The 21,521-nt window shown below is 39.6% G+C and overlaps 1 protein-coding gene across 5 annotated transcripts in view; it reads left to right on the top strand.

Moving 5' to 3' along the window:
• The window catches only part of spata17 (spermatogenesis associated 17), a 307,726-nt gene that overhangs the window by 106,889 nt on the left and 179,316 nt on the right, over positions 1 to 21,521 (top strand). For all 5 annotated transcript variants that reach the window (XM_072265100.1, XM_072265098.1, XM_072265101.1 and 2 more), the window contains one exon: positions 17,761 to 17,909. In XM_072265100.1, coding sequence (XP_072121201.1) covers positions 17,761 to 17,909 — 149 coding nt within the window. The remainder of the gene's footprint in view (positions 1 to 17,760; positions 17,910 to 21,521) is intronic.

Genomic DNA, 21,521 nt, shown 5'->3' with positions numbered 1-21,521 from the left:
CTCTCTCTCTCTCTCTCTCTTTTCTCTCTCTGTGCCTCTCACAATAACTCCTTGCCTGCTCTCCATCTTGCTCTGGTGCTCCACTCCCCCTTTCTTTCTTCTCAGGCCTCCCATCCCATGATCCTCTCCCTTTTGCAGCTCTGTATACCCTTTGCCAATCAACTTTCCAGCTCTTAGCTTCATCCCTCCCCCTCCCACTTTCAAATCTCTTACTATCTCCTCTTTCAGTTAGTCCTGACGAAGGGTCTCGACCCGAAACCTCGACTCTACCTCTTCCTAGAGATGCTGCCTGGCCTGCTGCGTTCCACCAGCATTTTGTATGTGTTGCTTGCATTTCCAGCATCTGCAGATTTCCTCGTGTTTCCATCTTTATTTCATTGTCTCTGTGTCTTAATTCTGGAACTCTCTCACCATCAATACCATTGAAATACCTTCAGCATATGAATTGCAACAGTTGAGATAGGCTGCTTACACACCCTTTGCCTTACCAGTGATGGCTAAATCATGGAAAATGAATGTATAAAAATATTGCTTGTGGACCCTTCTATTTGGGTTCAGTGGCTTATGATAAATATGTTAAGGTATCATTGCAGTAGAATCTCAATGAGTTTCTGACACCAGCCGACTGCTGAAAACTTCATTTCTTTCACAAAAGAATATCTGCTGCTATAGGTTCCCAAGGGAAAGAAAGAGCTGACAAGTTCAGGTCATTCGCGATCAGTGATCTCATAAGTGGTCAAGGATAGACGGAAGTTAATTCAGATCATGTGCTTGATTAAATTGTATGGTGGAGACATTGGTCACCAGCTGAGTGACTTGGGTAAAGGGAGAGAATGGGTGAATGAGTGAGACTTGATAAGTGCCAGATGATAGAAAACATACGGTGCAGATTATAGAAGTAGCTGATCGGTCATATTAGGGGATCATTGGGTCATATGGATCATTGGGTTGAAAAGTGTGGTGTAATCCAGTTGATTGAAGATGGGGATTAGAGTGGCAGTGGGACATTGAAGAAGAAGTTGGAATATGGTCAGTCAGTGAGTTGGTAGAGTTAGTTGTTTAAACAGGTTAGAAAGGAGTTTACTGAGCGTGGCAGCATCAAGATTTAGTTTGATCAGGGGCATCAGAGTCCAGTGCTGAATTGCAAAGTTCTGGTTTTCCAAGGAGTGCATAATGATATTCCTGTGAGGTGGTAATGCTACCCATGAGCTGCAAAAATGAGGCTGTAAGTGTTGTAGTTGTGATTAAAAATATCTCAGCAGTTTCATTACCTTAAGACTTGTAATTAGAATATGATCTGTTTTTTTTCTCTGCATTGAAGCTGTGATTGTGTGGGCAATAGATCTGACATTGCTGATCTTTGTGATTTCCTACAGTTAAATTAATAAAGAAGCTTAGAGGACCAACTGCCTGTTCAATAAAGGGAATTTCTTTTCTTTTCTTTTCTGGGACTGAGAGCAGATTTCTTCCTCTATAAAGCACTTCAAGACATCCACAGGTTATGAACATATAAATACAAGTCTTTCAATTTTATGAAAAGAGCTTATTTATCGGTTGATCCTTCTTTCAGTTATTTCATACAGAACTGTGGCCAGAGGACTTTTTTGCTTAAGATGTGCCATTTTAACTTCTGCACTCCCTCACCACTACTTTCCAATTAGTGTTCATGTGACTCTTTCTAACCAGCAAGTGTACTATACAGCATATTATGTGCTATTGTAGTACGTTATACAAGAATTCAAGTCAAATCATTTTCATAACATGGAATTGCAGAGAAATGATCAGCTTGAAATTGTCCATTGAAAATAATTGGCTTTCCAAAAAGTCTCAGGTATATTTCATCAGAAAGGAAACTTTTAAAATCTTTATTCCAATTATGTTTTCTCAATATTGGCATTTTAATTTATCTGCTATTGTTGCAATTTGCAATTACAGTACTGCTTTTCATTATAATTTTTAGCTTACCTATTTTATTAATGTGGTTACCAGGTGAACATAACTGAGCTGGAAATGCTTTCTCTTTATCATTTCCTTTCTTTTATATTGTGTAGCATGTTAATACTGTGCAAAACTTTTAGAATGTTGAAACTTAATTATATAGTGGATTAGGGAATTTGGGGATTAAATGTCAAATTGCGTTTTTATTAACTCCTTTTATTAACTTAACTCCTTTAATTATGTTGTAGTCTTATGGAGAGAGCTTCACTATAATGGTGAATGTGTTCTTTAAAGTCTCCTGTAAAGTACATTTTGTTGCAATCAGATATATGAAATCTATCCTCTATTCTGTATCCCCCAGATTGAACCCTGCTGAGGCCTTTCTGCTTCATCATTCTTCACCCTATCTCTTAGTCTATTAAAAATTACCTTACTTCCCTTATCACATTTTTATCATTTTACAATATCAAATCCTGTCTCACTGCTATGTTTTGGGTACTGTGTGCATACATCTATTGATGCGTCTGGACACATCTTCAGTGATGTTCCTGGAATCATCGGGTATTTCAGGTCTTTCAACATCATACAGCCTCCTCCAGGTGACCCAGCCAGTGCAGATCGAACCCCAGCTTGTGTCCAGATGGCTAGCTACTTATGACTCCATGGCTCCCCTATTTTGAGCCACAGCCATCTTGAGGCCCTCTCTGCCGCATCGGTGGTACTGCGGATGGCTCTCCTCTTCCTCTCTCCCTCGATGCCCAAAATGCTGAAGGCTCGAACTAAAGAATGGGCTACGAATCCCCTACAACCAACCTCCACTGGGAGACACCTGGATCTCCATCCAGCCTGCTGACAGTTGCTGACCAGTCCTGCGTACTTGGAGAGCTTCCTTTCAAAAGCCTCTTCCAAACTATCTTCCCATGCGACTGTCAGCTCCAGCAGCACCACTTGCTTAGTCGACTCAGACACTAGGACGATGTCTGGTCTCAGGGTGGTGGCTACGATATGGTTGGGGAACTTCAGCTGCCCTTCGAGGTCCTCCACCTGTACCGTCCCTCACCAAGTGCCCTTGCACAGCCGCTGAGGGTATGCTCCAGGGTTCCTCGCTTGGAGCACAGTGGGCACGCAGATGACTCTGCCTTGCCCCTTGTGTGCAGGTTTGATGAGCTTGGAAGCACATCGTACACTGCCTGGATGAGAAATTGGATGCAGTGTGGTTCGGCTTTCCAAAGACTAGCCCAGGTCACTTTCCTCTCAACCGCATTCTCCCGTACAAGGAATATGTGTCATTTTGTTTCAATACATTTTAAAAAAACATAATTGAAGTGTAAATATTTCCTGTCCCTGCTGTCTTTTTTTTTTGACTTTTAAATTTGATCAGTTAATTTTTAATTCTCCAATTTCTTTCACTGGACTCTACAGATCTAGCGCCTAAAACTAGGCACAGTGGATCATTGAGAGCAGCGGAAATATATTTCATCATAATCCTGTAACATTGTACTACCCTAGAAATCAAACCATAATCAAACAAAGTTACTGAGGATGTTTTTCTTCCACAATTCAATTTTTCATGGCAGAATGTTAAGGGCAACATTTATTATCCTCCTTTATTCCCCTGAGAGCCGGCTGGTGGTGCAATGGCACCAGCACCGACTTAAAGGCGGGTGGTACTGGGTTCAAATCTGGCCGGCTCCTTGTACACTTCACACTTTCCTTCTGTGCTGGGTTGATCATTGAGCTAGCAACTTGGCCTCGTAAAAAAACAGTCAAATGCTACTGAAAGGGCAAAAATGCTGCCCAATGCACCACAAGGCATAGAAAAGAAGAAATAACAACATTATTCCCTTGAACAAGTGATCATGAGCCTGTCTTCTTGACCACTGCAATCATTCTGGTGTAGGTAAGCTACTCTTTGAGTAGGAAGTTCTGGAACACAGATCCAGCAATGATGAAGGATTAGCAGTATGTTTCTTATGAGAATGATTTGCTACTTGGAGGGAAACTTGATAATAGCATTCTCTTACTCCTACTGCCATGGGTCACGGATTTCAGAGTATATGTGAAGAATAGTGCCAGACATATCTAAAAATAAAGTGCCAAGCTACTGAAACTTCAACACAGGACTACATGTGTGTTAAAAATTGTGAGATAGATAATGTAAGTGTCTCAAAAATCAATGGATGAGTTGGAATTTTTTTTTACTTATTAAAGCATACCATCTGATTGAATCTATGTCAGATTCCCTACAGAAGAATCCCATCAATTTCATTCCCTCTGTCATTTCCCAGTAATCTATCTACTGTAATTCCCATCAGTTCCCCTTGGATTCTTTTTGCCATTTTCCAACATTAAGTAGCCAGTTAACCTAACAGCACATTGCTCAGAGTGGAGAAAATCAAAGCACACTTCTAGGAAGACAAGCAGAGAACACACAAACACCTCATCAGCAATGCCAGAGCTCAGGATTGAGCCTAAGTGCCTGTTGTTGAGAGGCAGCAACTCTGGCTGCTGCACCATCATACCATCCATCTAGCCAGGACTATCATACTTCTGACTACATCAGAAGTATGATAGTCCTGTCCAATCATGGACCAAAGGCCAGATGTCACCATTTGCCAAGTGTGACATCAAGGAAAACTGGTAAAACTGACATTAATGGACATCAGGTGAAAACCTATGTTTGTTATAATACAAACACATCTCCAAGCTCTTAAGACTTGGGGCTGTGCAACCCCCTCTGTAATAGGATCCTTAACTTCATGATCAGCAGACTGCAATCAGCAAAGACAAGCAACAACACCTCCTCGCTAAAAACTGGTGCCCCTCAAGGCTGACTCTGCAACTGCTTACTTCACTCCCTATACGCTCATGACTGTATAATCAAATTTTGCATTACTTTCAAGTTTGCAGATACCACCACTGTTGTGGTCCAGATCTTAAATAATGACAAGCAGAATACAGAAAGGAAATAGAGAGCATGGTGACATGGTGTCAAGATAACAACCTCTCTCTCAATGTCAGCGAAACAAAAGAGGATAAGCAATAAATGCTGGTTTTACTAACAGTAATTTAGCTGCTGGGATCATGGATCCTGAAAATCTGAAATTATTCTTAGGAATATTAACTAAAAGTAATGCAACTGATTACACATAATAGCTCCTATGGAAGAAAAATTCATGAAAGAAAAATTTAAAAAACATTCTCGTCACACTCAATTGCAGGCTGTGACCACCAGGTGACTCTGTGGAGCAATTTATTTTCTGAATGTATCCTCATGTCATCCATGTTGCTTTCCTTTAGCTCTTTGAGAATCATGAGGTTTATGTTTAAATTAATTATTTTAAATCTTTTTACCTGCTTCCATCTGTTATTACTACCTCAAATATTATCTTCAGCTGGTCCAGATCTGTTATTGGTACATCTGTATCCTAGGGCAAACCTTGCTCAACTATAGCATAGATCGTTCAATGAAACTATCTATAGCCCACTCCAACTCATATTCTATCATCTATATTAAATTATCTCTTTGCTAACGCACAGAAAATTCTAAGACAATTCTTTACTTCAGCTCTCTTACAGTTACTGTTATCAGACAAGCCAATGATGTTACTTCATTCCTTGCTTTGTTCCACCCATTTCTTCAACAGCAGCTGAGTTGAAACAGAAATAGTTGAATTTATATGTTTGATTAAATATCAATTGCTTGAAATTTTCTCAGAATTACAATTGAAAAAGTGCACAGTATTTGATAAAAATAATATCACAATAGTAACTAGAGTTAGAAAATGGATACTGGTCTATTCTAATTGGAATTGGATAGGAAGTAAATTGTTATAACATTTAAAGGCATAATGTGTATATTTCACATATTTAACCTTACGATGTGGCATGTCATCAACCGGGAATATATATTGAGATATCAAATGCATTGTACTGAAACTAGTTTGCAGAAAATCATTGTATCTATATCTAGTATATCAATATCTAGTAAGACTCTTGATTGTTTGTGTGAATCTATAAATTTGCCCTCCTTAAATGTCCTGTTAAATGTATGAATTTATACTAATTTACTCCTGATGAAAAAATTTAAAGTGTTAAATATAATTTTTGGAAAAGCAGACATGAGATATTCTGTTAAAAAAGTGCTTAATGGTGTTCTCCCTCACACTACTGATCACGCAATCTGCTTTTAGTTCAGTGCAATAGTAATCAAAGAATAGAGGATTGTTAGTTAGTCAAAATCATGAAACTAATGAAGAATATAAGTAGAATTAATCTGAATTTATGCAGTGGTTCATTAATGCTGAAATTGTATTGCCATTAAACAACACGTTAATATTAATAGTTGAATGAAAATTTGTGTGAAACCAAGATAAATAAATGTCTTTCATTTGGTGAAAGGTTTACCATAATAGAAACATAGAAAAACCTACAGCACAATACAGGCCATTCGGCCCACTAAACTGTGCCGAACATGTCCTTACTTTAGAAATTACCTAGGGTTACCCATAGCCCTCTATTTTTTTAAGCTTCACGTACCTATCCAGGAGTCTCTTAAAAGACCCTATCGTATCCGCCACTACCACCATCGCCAGAAGCCCAATCCACGTACTTACCGCTCTCTGTGTAAAAAAACTTACCCCTGATATCTCCCCTGTACCTACTTCCAAGCACCTTAAAACTGTGCCCTCTTGTGCTAGCCATTTCAGCCCTGGGAAAAAGCCTCTGACTAGCTGTGTGGAACGTGCTTCCAGCAGAAGTGGTTGAGGCAGGTTCGATATTATCATGTAAAGTTAAATTGGATAGCTATATGGACAGGAAAGGATTGGAGGGTTATGGGCTGAGCACAGGTCAGTGGGAATAGGTGAGAGTAAGAGTTCGGCACAGACTAGAAGGGTCGAGAGGGCCTGTTTCCGTGCTGTAATTGTTATATGCTTATTATATATGGTTATCCACACGATCAATGTCTTGCATCACCTTATACACCTCTGTCAGGTCACCTCCCATCCTTCGTCACTCCAAGGAAAAAAGGCCGAGTTCACTCAACCTATTCTCATAAGGGATGCTCCACAATCCAGGCAATATACTTGTAAATCTCCTCTGCACCCTTTCTATGATTTCCACATTCTTCCTGCAGTGAGGCGACCAGAACTCAGCACAGTACTCCAAGAGGGGTCTGACCAGGGTCCTATATAGCTGCAACATTACCTCTCGGCTCCTAAACTCAATCCCATGATTGATGAAGGCCAATGCACTGTATCCCTTCTTAATTACAGAGTCAACCTGTGCAGCAGCTTTGAGTGTTCTATGGACTCGGACCCCAAGATCCCTCTGAATATTTTTGAATTGAAACATATAATTATAAAGTTCTGATGGGAGGTAAATTCCCTAAAATTTTAATTAGGTTAATAAAAACAATAATAGTAGGAAATACTCAGTACCTATGTTAGTCAGGCAACACCTGTGGAGACAGTTGACAAGTCAATGATCTTTATCAAATTGATTTTTTAATTTGGATGTCATCTGAGTTGCTGGTTCTTTGCAGAATTTTATGGTTCTGTTCCATCATATCTTTTTAATTCTGTGTCCCTTAATCTGAAAGAGATTATAACTATAATTGGTGAATGACTAGCAAGAGAAAAATGGGTGAAAGAGATGAGTTTTAAGGCTGAGTCTGAAGGTATTGTCTAGCATAGCAATAATTACATAAAGCATATCAATAACTACACAAATACTATGATAGCCAGTGAATTAAGGGCTAGGCTGTTGGAATTTTGACCATACAATTCTCAGTGAAGAGGAAGAGGGCTTATTTCTGGTGTTGAAAATGGAAGGAAGTTGGGGCTGAGAGTAAAGCATATGAAGCATAGCCAGATATTGTCTGCTCCTATGCAGATTCCCTTGTGAAATTAAATCACAAATATCCATATTTTTTATGGATGACACACTGAAACATCCTGGACAAGGCTATTCTATTTAGGAGGATTGACAACCACTTTGCAAATGTATTATGGTGTCATATACAGTATATCTGAGAATACTTCATTACAAGACTGCAGATAGAAATAATCATAGTGAGTGGTGAGTTCAAGGTAACAGTGAAAAGCTATAAATGTACACTTTAATAATGGTCTTATTATACCTCTGGCATGATTGAGAATAGGAAAGGATGTGCTTGACATGACAAGGGGAAGAAGGGCTGGCTGAGAAGGTTTGGCCATCTGGAAAATCTTCTAGGAACCATGTATTTCCCTCTAGCTGTTATAATTTTCAACTGAAAGCTAAGGTTTTCAAAGTCTTGAGTCTATCACCTGCAGCCCACTATTAGTGCCTGGAATGCTCTCTCAGTTTAAACCACGGATTATTTCAGGCAATGGTGACTAGTCTACCATGCCTCAGAGTTTGGAATACACTGCTGAATTTGGGATATATCATCAAATAATAGGACAGGCCAGGTAACACAGACATATAGATTTGATAGGATAAAGGCCAAGTAGACAAATTACTGACATTGTTCTGAGTTCAATATGCAAATCTGGAGCTCATATAAACCATAAAACCTTTCACCTGATAAACAAGCTGGTGATGTGTGTGTGATCATGAAAATGGATGCTGATTGTCAATGCCATGTATCTAGGATGCCTTCACTCTCAGGCAGTATGTTATTCCTGCCATTTTTCAATTGGTAGGCCGATGGTTTATTGGGCAATAAAGAATCTCTCCACTCTCATTGGCTCCTGTTTGCAGTCTACATTAGTGGTCATGTTAGAAATTGTATTCATAATCACAACCTCAGGACCATGGTAACTAAAAGGAAAATGCCACTTGAGTCCTCTAGTTGAGATTCTGGTGTTCTGATTACTCAGATGTGACCTGCTCTACTCTGCGTGGACAGGCTCACTCTTTTTTGACATCTGTTACATGTTGCATATTTGGCCATCATGAAGAAGAAACCCTTGTTTTTCTGAGAAGCCAGCTTCACCAGTTGTGCCCATGAGCCGTGAAAACAATACATGCTCTAATGCCACAAAACTTTGCTACAGATTTGGCTTGGAAATACAAATGACACATTACCTGTACACCACAATTTTCCTTGCAGTGATCATTTCCTTTTGACAATTACCAATAATGTCTTTGTCACCCTCCACCCCAAAACAATCTTGTAAATCACCATTGATCAGAAAAAGCAACACAAACCTGACACTAAATTGTGGAGATAGCAATATGTTAGATTTTTAATCAATTAGTTCTGAGTCCAACCAAATTAGTAAGAATGATGGTTTAATTAGATACTAACACCTGGTTCTAACACACTAATTATACATCAGAAATAGCAGTGGAATTCATTTAGAACAACCATACTATTATCCACCTGCACCAAGTAGACATTGTGTATTTGAATGCAATTGGTTTCTGTTGGAGTCAGACAAGGGATACTTTCTGCTTATCACTTAGGAGAATCTTGCATTTTATTTTGCACCAGAGTGATGCTGGGGTAGTTTGCTTAAGATACATCATATCTTCAGCACATCTTAATGGTATCTCTGTATTATTTAATGCTGCACATTGATGTTTGCTCTTCAGAAAGTAAGATGAACCAGGCCAAAATCCTCAAATGCTTATTAACTCTCAACTTGCATTACATGTTAGCCTGCCAACCCCTTTGATATCCTCCTTTGATTGTTTGTAGTTGCAAGAGACATTCCATGATTGGTTGTAGTTGCAAGGGACATTGGATAATCAACAATGAACTACCTTGTGGTCAAATATATTCAGTTACCATCAGTATGCTAACCTCATTTTCAAGTACCTCTAAATGCCTTCTTGCACAAAGGATGCAACTTGCCAACTTACAAAAGGTCATGGAGCTGAAACATTCATTCTGTTTCTCTCTCCATGGATGCTGCCTAACCTGCTAATTATTTCTACTATTCTCTTTTTTATTATTTCATATTTCCAGTATCTGTTGTTTATTTGCTTATTATTGGTAGGTTACATATCATGTGTAACATGTGACATAAAACGTATCACAGAAATGACTTAATAAACCCAAAGCACTTGCCACCTCTGAAGTCCAGTACCTTGGTCTGAGCTTCTCCTGCAAATTGAATGTTCCTGTTTAAATCACACATTATTGCTAGTTCTTCTCAATTGTGTAACCTTTACCCCACCCCCCCAACTCTGAGCTCTGGGAGTATCTTTTTCATAAGGGCCGTGGCAGTTAAATGATGTGGCTAACCACTTTATTCTCAGGTAATCAAAACTCACCACTTTATTGAAGATGGTCTTGCCAATAGTCCTGTAAATAAATAAAATCTCATCTATTTTATAATATAAATTACCAGTCCTAGTCTTTCAAGCAACACACATAAAAGTTGCTGGCGAATGCAGCAGGCCAGGCAGCATCTATAGGAAGAGGTACAGTCAACATTTCGGGCCGAGACCCTTCGTCAGGACTAACTGAAAGAAGAGCTAGTAAGAGATTTGAAAGTGGGAGGGGGAGGGGGAGATCTGAAATGATAGGAGAAGACAGGAGGGGGAGGGATGGATCTTCTTTCAGTTAGTCCTGATGAAGGGTCTCGGCCCGAAACGTCCACTGTTCCTCTTCCAATCGGTGCTGCCTGACCTGCTGCGTTCACCAGCAACTTTTATGTGTGTTGCTTAAACATCTTGTCTTTCTCTATGTTTAGCAGAGCAGAACTGGTATAATGAACTTTACCTTGAAGCAAGTAGATGAACTATGCCCAGCCTAACAGATCTCCTCTCTTGCCTGATCTTTCACCATGTGCAGAACCAGCTTTTTAGCTATTCATTATGACACATGGAGATAGGTGCAATGATGACTGAGCACCTTCACTCTGTCTGCCGCAAAAGGCGGGATTTCTGGTGGTTACTCATGTCAATTTGATTTCTCATTCCGATTCTGATATATTTACCCTCCTTTGCTGCCATGATGAGGCCAAACTCAGTTTGGAGGAGCAACAACTCTTATTTCACCTGGATAGCCTCCAATTTGATGGTATGAATACTGATTTCTCTACTTCCAGTTATTCGCCCCATCCTTCCTTCCTTCCTTTTTCCATTCCTCATTCTGTTTACCCTCTCACCCCTTCTCTTACCTGCCCATCATCTTCCTCCAGTTCCCCTCTTTCTTCCATTCATTCCATGTATCACTGCCCTCTCCTTTTAGATTCCTCCTCCTTCAGATCTTTATATCTTCTACCTATCCCCTTACAGCTTCTTTTTCATCCTTTCTCCGCCATGTACCCACCGTCCCCCTCACCCGGCCTCACCTCAAACCTACATAAACACAAGAGATTCTGCAGGTGCTGGAAATATCAGCATCTATGAACAGGAATAAACAGTCAATATTTCAGGCCATGACCCTTCATCAGGGTCATCTATCAGCTGCTAGGTTGTATTCCTTCCTCTCCCCACCTTATTTTTCTGGCTACTGCCCCCTTCCTACCCAGTCGTGATGAAGGACAATTTTGGTAGCATAATATGGGAGAGTTTCCTTTGTAGAAAAATATTGTGAATATAATATTGAAACATGGTTTCAGTCAAAATCAATCAATGTGCTTTGATTTTGTTGGGAAGATAATGGTTCAATAGTTCAATTGTTCATTTAATATCAGAGAATGTATACGGTATACAACATGAAATTCTTACTCTTTGCAGACATCCACAAAAACAGAACAGAACCCCAAAGAATAAATGACAGAAAAATGTTAGAACCTCCAAGCACAAACAGCAGTAAAGCATCAACCCTCCCCCTCCTCTTCCCCCACTTATTTCAGCAAGTGCATCAGCAAGCAATGGCAAAGCCCCCAGAGAGAGACCATGATTCACACTCCAACAAAAACTATTGTTCGCCCAACAATTCGACATGCTACAGGCGCTCTCTCACTAACAAGAGACAGAGAGGTGCCACCACAGCATGAGGGGAGACCAACAATACAGTCGCTGTTACAATGTTAAATTATTGCATGTCACTTTTATTCTGAGTTTGCCTGACTTGAGAATCTTCAACAAACTCCTCCACCATCAAGAGAAAGAGAGAGAGAGAAAAAGAAATCACCTGAGTATAAAGGCCTCTGACAGCCGATCTGCTGTTCACAATGTTCCATTTCTCCGGCGATGACTCAGTCAGAGACACTGGCATGGAATTTGCCCATCCATAGGGCCATGGGGCCTAACCTGAAGGTGCATGTCTTCCAGGCTGCATCCTTGAGATGTCGTAAAATGACCAGTCAGTGAGCTCCAAGAGTGGGAACCACTGCTGTAAAGAACCGCAGTTTGAATGCAGTGGTAGATCATGGGACTCCAACTGAACCTCACCCACCTTGGAAAAAGAAAGAAAAGAGACATTAAAGAGGAGAAATTAAAGCTGTTTCACAAATGAGCTTAAAGAAGCCACCCTCTAGCTACACCTTAGCTCTACCTATTTATCTTTCAGAATGCTGCCTTTTTTCAGAATCTTTCAGTTCTACAGCATGGAAGCAAGTTCTTTGGCTCAATTTGTCCCTACTGACCAAGTCGCATGCATTAGCTGATCTTATCTGTGTGCATTTAGTCCATGTGCGTCTAAACCTCTCTTATTCGTGTACTATACCTATCTAAATGTCTTTTAAATATTGTAATTGCACCTGTCTCTATCACTTAATCTTACATCTCATTCCACATAGCTAACACCCATTTGAAAAACTTACCCCTCATTTCCCTTTTAAATCTTTCCCCTCTCACCATAAACCTGTGCCCACCAGTTTTAGTCTTCCCTACCCTGGATAAAAGGCTGCGACCATGCACTGTCTCTGTGGCCCTCGTGGTCTTTTATATGTCTGCAAGGCTATCCCTCAATCTCCTATGCTCCAAGGAAAAACCCCAATCTATGCAGCCTCTCTTTATAACTCAATCCTTCCATTCATGCTAACATCTTTATGAATCCTTTCTGCAACCTTTCCAGCTAACGACATTGCATCTACACTAGGTGATCAGAACTATATACTGTAATCCCAGTATGGTCTCACCAATGTCATTCGACTCTTGTACTCAGTGTCCTGACCCATGTAGGCAAGTATATTGGACACTTTCTTTCTGACCCTGTCTACCAGTGTCACTGGTTTTAGGCCACTATGTACTTGTTCCAAAGTCTCCCTTTTCTAAAATACTCTCCAGTGCCTTGTTGTTTACTGTGTAAGTTTAGCTGCTGAAGTCTAGGACTGTGCACTCAAATGAAGTGACCCTGACTTTCACAGGTTACAAAATCCGTAAAGCTGTCAGGGATACCATGTGACAAGACCAGCCCAACATGGAGTCCAACATGGACCCTCCATCAGTTTTAGCAGGGCTTACATGCTATAACAGGCTACAAAGTGAAATCAGGCAGCATTACCAAGAACAGTTTATTCCTTCCTGATGAACTTAATACATCCTAATAGCCTCCAATAACAGCAAATTTGCCATCAATTTCAACAAAACAAAAGCTATTATTGATTTTAGGAAGGGGGCTGGTTACACATGTTCCTATTTACATCAACAGTGCTGAAGTCAAGATGGTTAAGATCTTCAAGTACCTAGAAGTGAACATCACTAATCATTTGTCTTGGTCCAAGAAAGCTCTCTAGTGCTTCTTCTTCCTCAGGAGGCTAAACAGATTTGACATTTTTATCGATGCACCACAGAAACCATCTAATCCAGATACATCATAGCTTGGTATGACAACTTCTCTGCCTATGTGTGTAAAAAAAACCTGCAGAGTTTAGCATATCACGGACACAAGCCTCCCTCCTACCCTCTCACTGCCTCAATAAAGCAGCCAGGATAATCAAAGACCCCACCCACCACGGGCATTCTCTCTTCCCTCTCTGATCCAGCAACTGATCCAAAAGCCTAGAAATACATACCACCAAACCAAAACACAGCTTCTACCCTGCTATTGTAAGACTATTGAGTGGCTTCCTTGTTTGATAAGTTCAACTCTTGACCCCACAATCTACCTTGTTATGACCTTACACTTTTTTGTCTACCTGAACTGCACTTTCTCTGTAACTGTAATACTTTATCTTGCACTTTTACTTTACCTTGTACTACCTTAGTGCACTATTCTTATGAATTGATCAGTATGGTTAGTATTCAAAACAATTTCTTCATCTTATCTCATGATATGTGGCAATAATAAGCTAGTTTACCAACTTACTTATCAAAAATATAAGACCTCAAACTTGTTTGAATTAAATTTAATCAGCCATTCCTTGCCAGACTTTTCCGATTGATCAAGATCCTGTTGTAATTTTAGATTATCTTCTTCACTGTCCACTTTACCACTAAATTTAATCCAGCATTTTGTGTGTTGTACTAAATTTGGAGTAATTTCAAAATGTACTGATCCTGTGACTACATTGTCATCCAGATGACAAACAATGTATCCAGCACCCTGCTCATCATAGGCCTCCAACTCAGAAAAATATACCCTACAAACCCCTTCTCTTCCACCAAGATAATTTAGTATCCATTTATCAGCTCATCCTGATTCCCATGATATTTAATCTTCTGGACTAACCTACCATGCAGGACCTTATCAAAAACTTTTCCATTGTCCATGTACGTTGGCTTATTATTGTCACGTATATTGGGGTACAATGAAAAACTTGTCTTACATAGTATCCATAAAGATCATTTCACTACAACAGTGTATTGAAATAGTTTAAAGCATCTATTGCCTGCCTTTATCAATCCTCTTGATTACCTTTCAAGATACTGAATCAAATTTGCATGACATAGTTTTCCATGCACAAAGCCATGCTGACTATTTCTCTTCACACCTTGCCTTTCCAAATGCTGTTAGAATCTGTCTCACACAATCCCCTCTAGTATCTTTCCCACCACTGATGTTGTGTACATTGGCCTGTAGCACCCTAGAATTCATCCAGCTTTATGCATTTTAAGTCCACCAGAGTCTCCTTTTTTTAATGTGGATATGTTTCAAGACATCACTATTTTCTTCACTGTATTCTCTAGCTTCTATGACTTGCTTCATGGTAAACATAGATGAAAATTATTCATTTAAGACTTTGTCCATCTCCTGTGATTCTACAGCTAGATAACCACATTAATCTTTCAAGGGCTCTGTTGTTTTCCAGGTTATTTGTTTTGCTCTTAATATAATAATAGGATCTCTGAGGACTTTCAAGTTTAAGTTCAATTTATTGTCATCTAATGATATATACAGTATACATACTAACTAACGAAACAACATTTCTCTGGACCAAGGTGCACAACACAGTACATATATGTAAATCATACACATTACATATTGTGTTACATTCCCACAAATAAATTAACAAATAATTGGGTGTGTTATGATTCAAGTTAAAAGTAAGCAGAATAACACTTCTAAGACCATATGATAAGATAATTATGTGGTGGCAGGGAGTTCAGTAGTCTTACAGCCAAGAGAAAGAAGCTGTTTTCCCATCCTAACAGTTCTTGTCCTAATGCTACAGTACCTGCTGCCTGGTGGCAGGGGTCAAAGATATTGTTAGACGGGTGGAAGGGATCATTGACAATGATAATGGTGCTCCATATGCAGCGCTCCTGATAAATATTTCTAATAGGTGGAAGAGAGACCCGATGATCCTGGCAGCAGTCCTCACAATCCTTTAAAGGGACCTGTGGTCAGATGCCTTGCACTTCCTTACTGGGTGGCGATGCACCTGGTCAGGACACTGTCGGTGGTGCTCCTGTAGAAATTGGTTAAAATTGGCAGTGGGGGAGAATATAAAAACATAAGTAGGAGCAGGAGTTAGCCATCTGACCCATCGAGCCTGTTCTGCCATTCAATAAAGTAAAGGCAACCGTTAGTCTTGCGAGACCATGGATCTGCGCCTGGAAAGTCTTCACTCTCCAGGGCGCAGGCCTGGGCAATGTTGTATGGAAGACCAGCAGTTGCCCATGCTGCAAGTCTCCGCTCTTCACGACACTGATGTTGTCCAAGGGAAAGGCATTAGGGCCCATACAGCTTGGCACCAGTGTCACCGCAGAGCAATGTGTGATTAAGTGCCTTGCTCAAGGACACAACACGCTGCCTCAGCTGGGGCTTGAACTCATGACCTTCAGATCACTAGTCGAATGCCTTAACCACTTGGCCACGTGCCCACACCTGCCTTTCCCCCGTAACCCTTAATTCCCCTACTATGCAAAAATCTATCCAGCCTTGTCTTAAATATATCTACTGAGGTAGCCTCCACTGCTTCATTGGGCAGAACTTCACTTGTCCCAATCACCTTAAGAAATGAAGATGCTGCTATGCTTTCTTGACTAGAGAGGTGGTGTTGAGGGACCAGCTGAGATAGTCGAGTATGTGCACTCTCAGAAACTCCTAACTCTCTCCACAGAGGAGCCATGTATGTGTAGTGAGGAGTGATCATCCTGCATCTTCCTAAAATCCACAATCATCTCTTTGGTCTTGTCTATGTTGAGGTTCACTTTGTTATCCTCACACTATTCAAGGAGCCGCTCTACCTCCTCTTTGTATGCTGTCTCATCGTTGTTGTTGATGAGGCCTATGACTGTTGTGTTATCAGTGAACTTGATGATTCCTTTTGAACTGGACCTAGCAATGCAGTCATGCATCAGCTGTGGGCTGAACACACAGCCCTAGGGAGCCTTAGTGTTAAGTCTGATGAAGCTAGAGATATTTCTGCCAACATGGGCTGACTGTGGCTTTTCTGTCAAGAAGTCCAGCATCTACTTAAGGAGAGAGGTGTTGAGACCAGGAGGACTGTTTACCTACCAGCATATGAGGCATGATGGTAATAAACACTGAGCTGAAGTCAACAAACAGCATCCTGGCATAGGAGGCACCATTTTCCAGGTGGGACAGGGTGGAGTGGAGTGCAGAGGCTATGACATCATCTGTAGACCAATATGAGCGATAAATGAACTGGAAAGGGTCCAATGTACCAGGAAGATGGATTTATTGCGATCTATAATCAGCCGCTGAAAGCACTTCATTGTTCCTCAATCTTATTTACTAAAGTTATCTCACATCCATCTGACCTTTCTGATTTCTCTCTTGTATACCCCTTCATCCCTTGTAACCTTCAAGAGATTCTTTTGACTCCTGCACCTGATATATGCCTTCTTTTTCCTAATCAAAGCCTCAGTATTCCCCGTGAACCAATTAATCTTGCCAGTCTTGCCCTTCACTATGCTGGCCCTGATCTCTCCCAATTTCATTTTTAAAAGCCTCCCACTTGCCAAATGTCCTTTTATTTGCAAACGTCTTCTCCCAATAAACCTTTGCATGTTCCTGTCTAATTCCATTACATGTAGCCTTACCCCAATTTTGGACGTTAATTGCCACCATATTTTAGTATTTTTAAAGAATATTACAGTTGTAACCATTCTACCTGGTTAAGTTAAAACTTATTTAGAAATGAGAGGGGTTTAAGGGAAGAAAGTGTGATTACATTGAGTAGTAATTAAAATGTAAATTACAAAGCTTAACAACTGTGCCCAGCTCTATATCTCCGTTCTGCATTATTTGCAAATAATTTTAACTGAATACGATATTGATTACCAGTTTAAAATACAAACTCTCTTTTTGCCCAGCTCTGGATATTTTTGAATTGTCATCTATCAACAAAATGTTATCAACTTTCATGTTCTTTGTAACTGTATATCAAAAGGTATTACTTTTATAAATAATTTACAATAGAGAAGCTTGCAGCACTTACACAGACGCACAGGTTCCTCAGTCATCAATAATGTGTCAAAAAACATGACAATAAAACATTTACCTTATCCTGTACCTGTCAGGGTCCCTTCCGCGATACTGCTGAAGTATTGCAACAGCGCTACAAGCCTTTGGAGCCAACCTTGCGGGTGGCAACATCAATCACATCAGAGGAGGAGGCACGGAAGGAGATGAAAAGAGAAGAATGGAGAAATCGTGTACATGACAATATGTAAGTCATTATCTTCAACATCAATGGTACTTACTGTTATGTAGTTTGTTACAGTTGTTATCTTGCAGTGTTAATTATATTATAATTATTGATTTGTTCAAACAATAACACAATATTGCATTTCATTTTGAAAATTAAATAATTTCACTTTATATTTGCTGATTATTCATCACAGAATAATGACATATAGTAATTGGTTCTTGGCCACATAGGGGCATTAGGTGGCTGTAGCACACAATACACATGTCAAAAGATGCTAGCAGTAGCGGTATAACAAGCTGGTCAGCTAGTTTCATTTATTCATTCATTATCATCAGGCTGTGGATACTTGTCACGGTTTCTAGGTAAAGAAATGATTTGGCAATAAGATTGGGTTGTGTAATTGTTGACTAATGTCCTAAAGTCAAATTGGGTGGAGTGAAATAATAGTCAACAGAATCAAGAGGTGACCCTAAAATGGTCTTAAGTACATCTTGTGGAGCTGGAATGAATATTTTTGCCTTTGCAAGCTGCATGTGTCTTTCATAAATTTAATTATCTATGGGTCTGTAAGGAACACCAATCCTTGTACATCTCAGAATACTGGACACAGAAGAATTGAACTAATTTTAATTTTGAATCAAAAACATGCAAGGTAGTTTGAAAGCACCTTTCTTGGGATGAGGTTCTTGTGCTATCAGGTGTGGAAAGTTAATTTATTAATTTTATTAGTTTACCTTTGCTTTCTGCCAAGATGCATTGTGATCCAATTCCACATTCAGAGTTACATTAATGTGGTTGTGAATGTAACTAAGTTCTCTAATGAAATCTGACTTTCCCGTTAAAATCACCACAACTAAGACCTCCTTGTCTCTTAAAAAAACTGAATGCAACAACCATGAGTTTAGGGTACTATAGCTGGCATGCTTTTATACTGATGCTTTGATTTGAAAGAGAGGCGCCCATCTGCACAATGTGATAGGAGATAAGACTTTCGCTGAATAATGCAATAGAAATATTCAATTTTTTTATACTTAAGCTGCTATAATTCTATGACCATTAGCTGTTATCTGGTATATCATTGATAACTGTTCACATAACATTCAGCCCTTAATGCACAAAGGAATTCAACTCTGCTATATCCCAGCTCTAATGATTGGATACTTGGCACTAATAACAGTTTTCATTCTGATTTCGTGAAATCTGACACATGGGTATTTGTGAATATCAACAAATAAATTAAAGTAATTATATTCAACAATTGTAATACTGCAGCATTAAACATCCCTTGGTATTATATATCCCATAATGAAAGAAAAACTTTAACATGTACATAATATATGTACAATATATATATAAGTTCTGATTTACCAGTGTTCTGCTTTCTCGTCTATAATTGTACAGTTCAATTTATGCCTACATGTAAAACAACAATGAATCTCCATGAGAAAACTATAACATTGAAAGGTGAATGCACTATTCCTGCTATAGTTTGGTACCTAAATCTCTAAAAGAAATGTGGAAGCTTAGGTGCAATAGAGAACAGTATGCTAAGAAAAATCCTTCTGTGCAAGGGGTATCTATAATGTCTATAATAAAATACATCAATTAATGACAAGAAAAATTTTCTGGATGTGATGCTGAAGATTTATAAGTACAGTTGCTCACTCTACAACCTCAAAACTGATAAGTTCATTTGACTTTATGAGTTGGCTTGAGTCAGATGCCGAAATGGGGCAATGCTTTTATGACGCAGAGAAAGCTGATGACTCATGTCAACAGATTGATGCACAATTTGAAAAATACTGACAGAGTGCAGGGGCAAGGATTTCACCAACATAAGCTGTGATATACTGTCCTCCTGCCTTGACCTGCTGCTTTTGCTCCAAGTTCAAAGGAGGAATGCAATTTTGCAGAAAGTCAGTCACGCAGTGTCATTTTTGATTTGACTGGACCATTTGATATGCACTTAGAGTGTAAGCCAAATTCACTGGCAAGCAAGGAAATATATATATATATATATAAGCAAGTCAGTGAATGATTCATCCCCCAACATCCCCAAAGGCTATACACCATAAGACAGAACTGAAGAAGAGTATGATAAAATACTTCCCCTTGCCTGGATAAGTGCAGCTCAAAAAATACTCAAGAAACTGAATGCCATCTAGGACAACATAACCACGTTCAACAGTACCCAAAGCATACTCTTGTTAGCCATGTTTGTGTCATATTGCCTTTAGAATACTTCATCATCTTTGGAATGTATATATCCTTCTGAATTGCTTCCAGAAATTCCAGCTTTTGCTGCTCTGCTATCATCCCTGCCAGTATTCTTTTCCAATCAATTCTGACTAACTCCTCTATCATGCCTCTGTAATTCCCTTTACTCTATTGTAATAATGATACATCTGACTTTAGCTTCTCCTTCTCAAATTTCAGGTTTCTGGTTCATTGCACAACATACAATCCAGGATAGCTGATCCCCTAGTGGGCTCAACCACAAGCTGCTCTAAAAAGTCATCTTGTAGTCACTCTAGAAATTGCCCTGCCTGGAATCCAGCACCAACCTAATTTTCCCAATCTACCTGCACATTGAAATCTCCCATGACTATTGTAAAATTGCCTTTTTGGCATGCATTTTCTATCTCCCATTGTAATTTGTAGACCACATCCTTACTACTGTTTGGGGGTCTGTACACAACTTCCATCAAGGTCTTTTTGCCCTTGCAGTTCCTTAGCTCTGTCCACAACGATTCAACACCTTTTAACCTTATATCACCTCTTCCTAATTATTTAATTTCATTTTTTACCAACACAGCAATGCAGCCCCCTCTGCCTTCCTATCTGTCCGTTTGATACAAATGTGTTTTCTTGGACATTAAGTTCACTGCTGTAATCTTCTTTAATCCATGATTCAGTGATGCCTACAACATCATACATGCCAATCTAAAACTGTGCTACAAGTTTATCTACCTTATTCCGTACACTGTGCACATCCAAAAATAACACTTTAATTCCTTTATTTACCCTTTTCAATTTTGTCTGCCTTTTACATTGCAACTCATCCTGTTGACTGCAGTTTTGTCCTATCAACAGCTTCTACCTTTTCTCTGTTTGTAAACCAACTGCCTCATCTTCAGCACTATCATTTGCCTACAAAACTTCTTGCATTGAAATATAGGGCACTCATGATACTAGTCTCACCATGCTCAACATTTTGATTCCTAACTTTGTCTGAGGTCTTACCAACATCTGCCTCAAAACCTCTCCACCAAAACCTCTCCACCAACTGTTGTGGCACTCTAGTTCCCATCCTCCACAACTCTGATGTAAACCCCACAATGCAGCATTAACAACTCTTCTCACAAGGATGTTATTCCCCTCCAGTTCAGGTGCAAACTGTCCCTTCTGTACAGATCCCACCTTCCCTGGAAGAGAGCCCAATGATCTAAAAATCTGATGCCCTTCCTCCTATGCCAACTCTTTAGCCATGTAGTAAATTGTATAATTTTCCTAGTTCTGGCCTCACTCACACGTGACATGGGTAGCATTTCAGAGGTCACAAGCCTGGAGGTTGTGCCCTTTAATTTAGCACCTAACTCCCTGAACTCCCTATGCAGAGCCTCGTCACTT

This window comes from Mobula birostris, chromosome 8 (assembly GCF_030028105.1).
Source record: "Mobula birostris isolate sMobBir1 chromosome 8, sMobBir1.hap1, whole genome shotgun sequence".
NCBI lineage: Eukaryota > Metazoa > Chordata > Chondrichthyes > Myliobatiformes > Myliobatidae > Mobula > Mobula birostris.
Note: the sequence above shows the minus strand (reverse complement) of the source record. Positions and strands in the feature narration are given on the sequence as shown.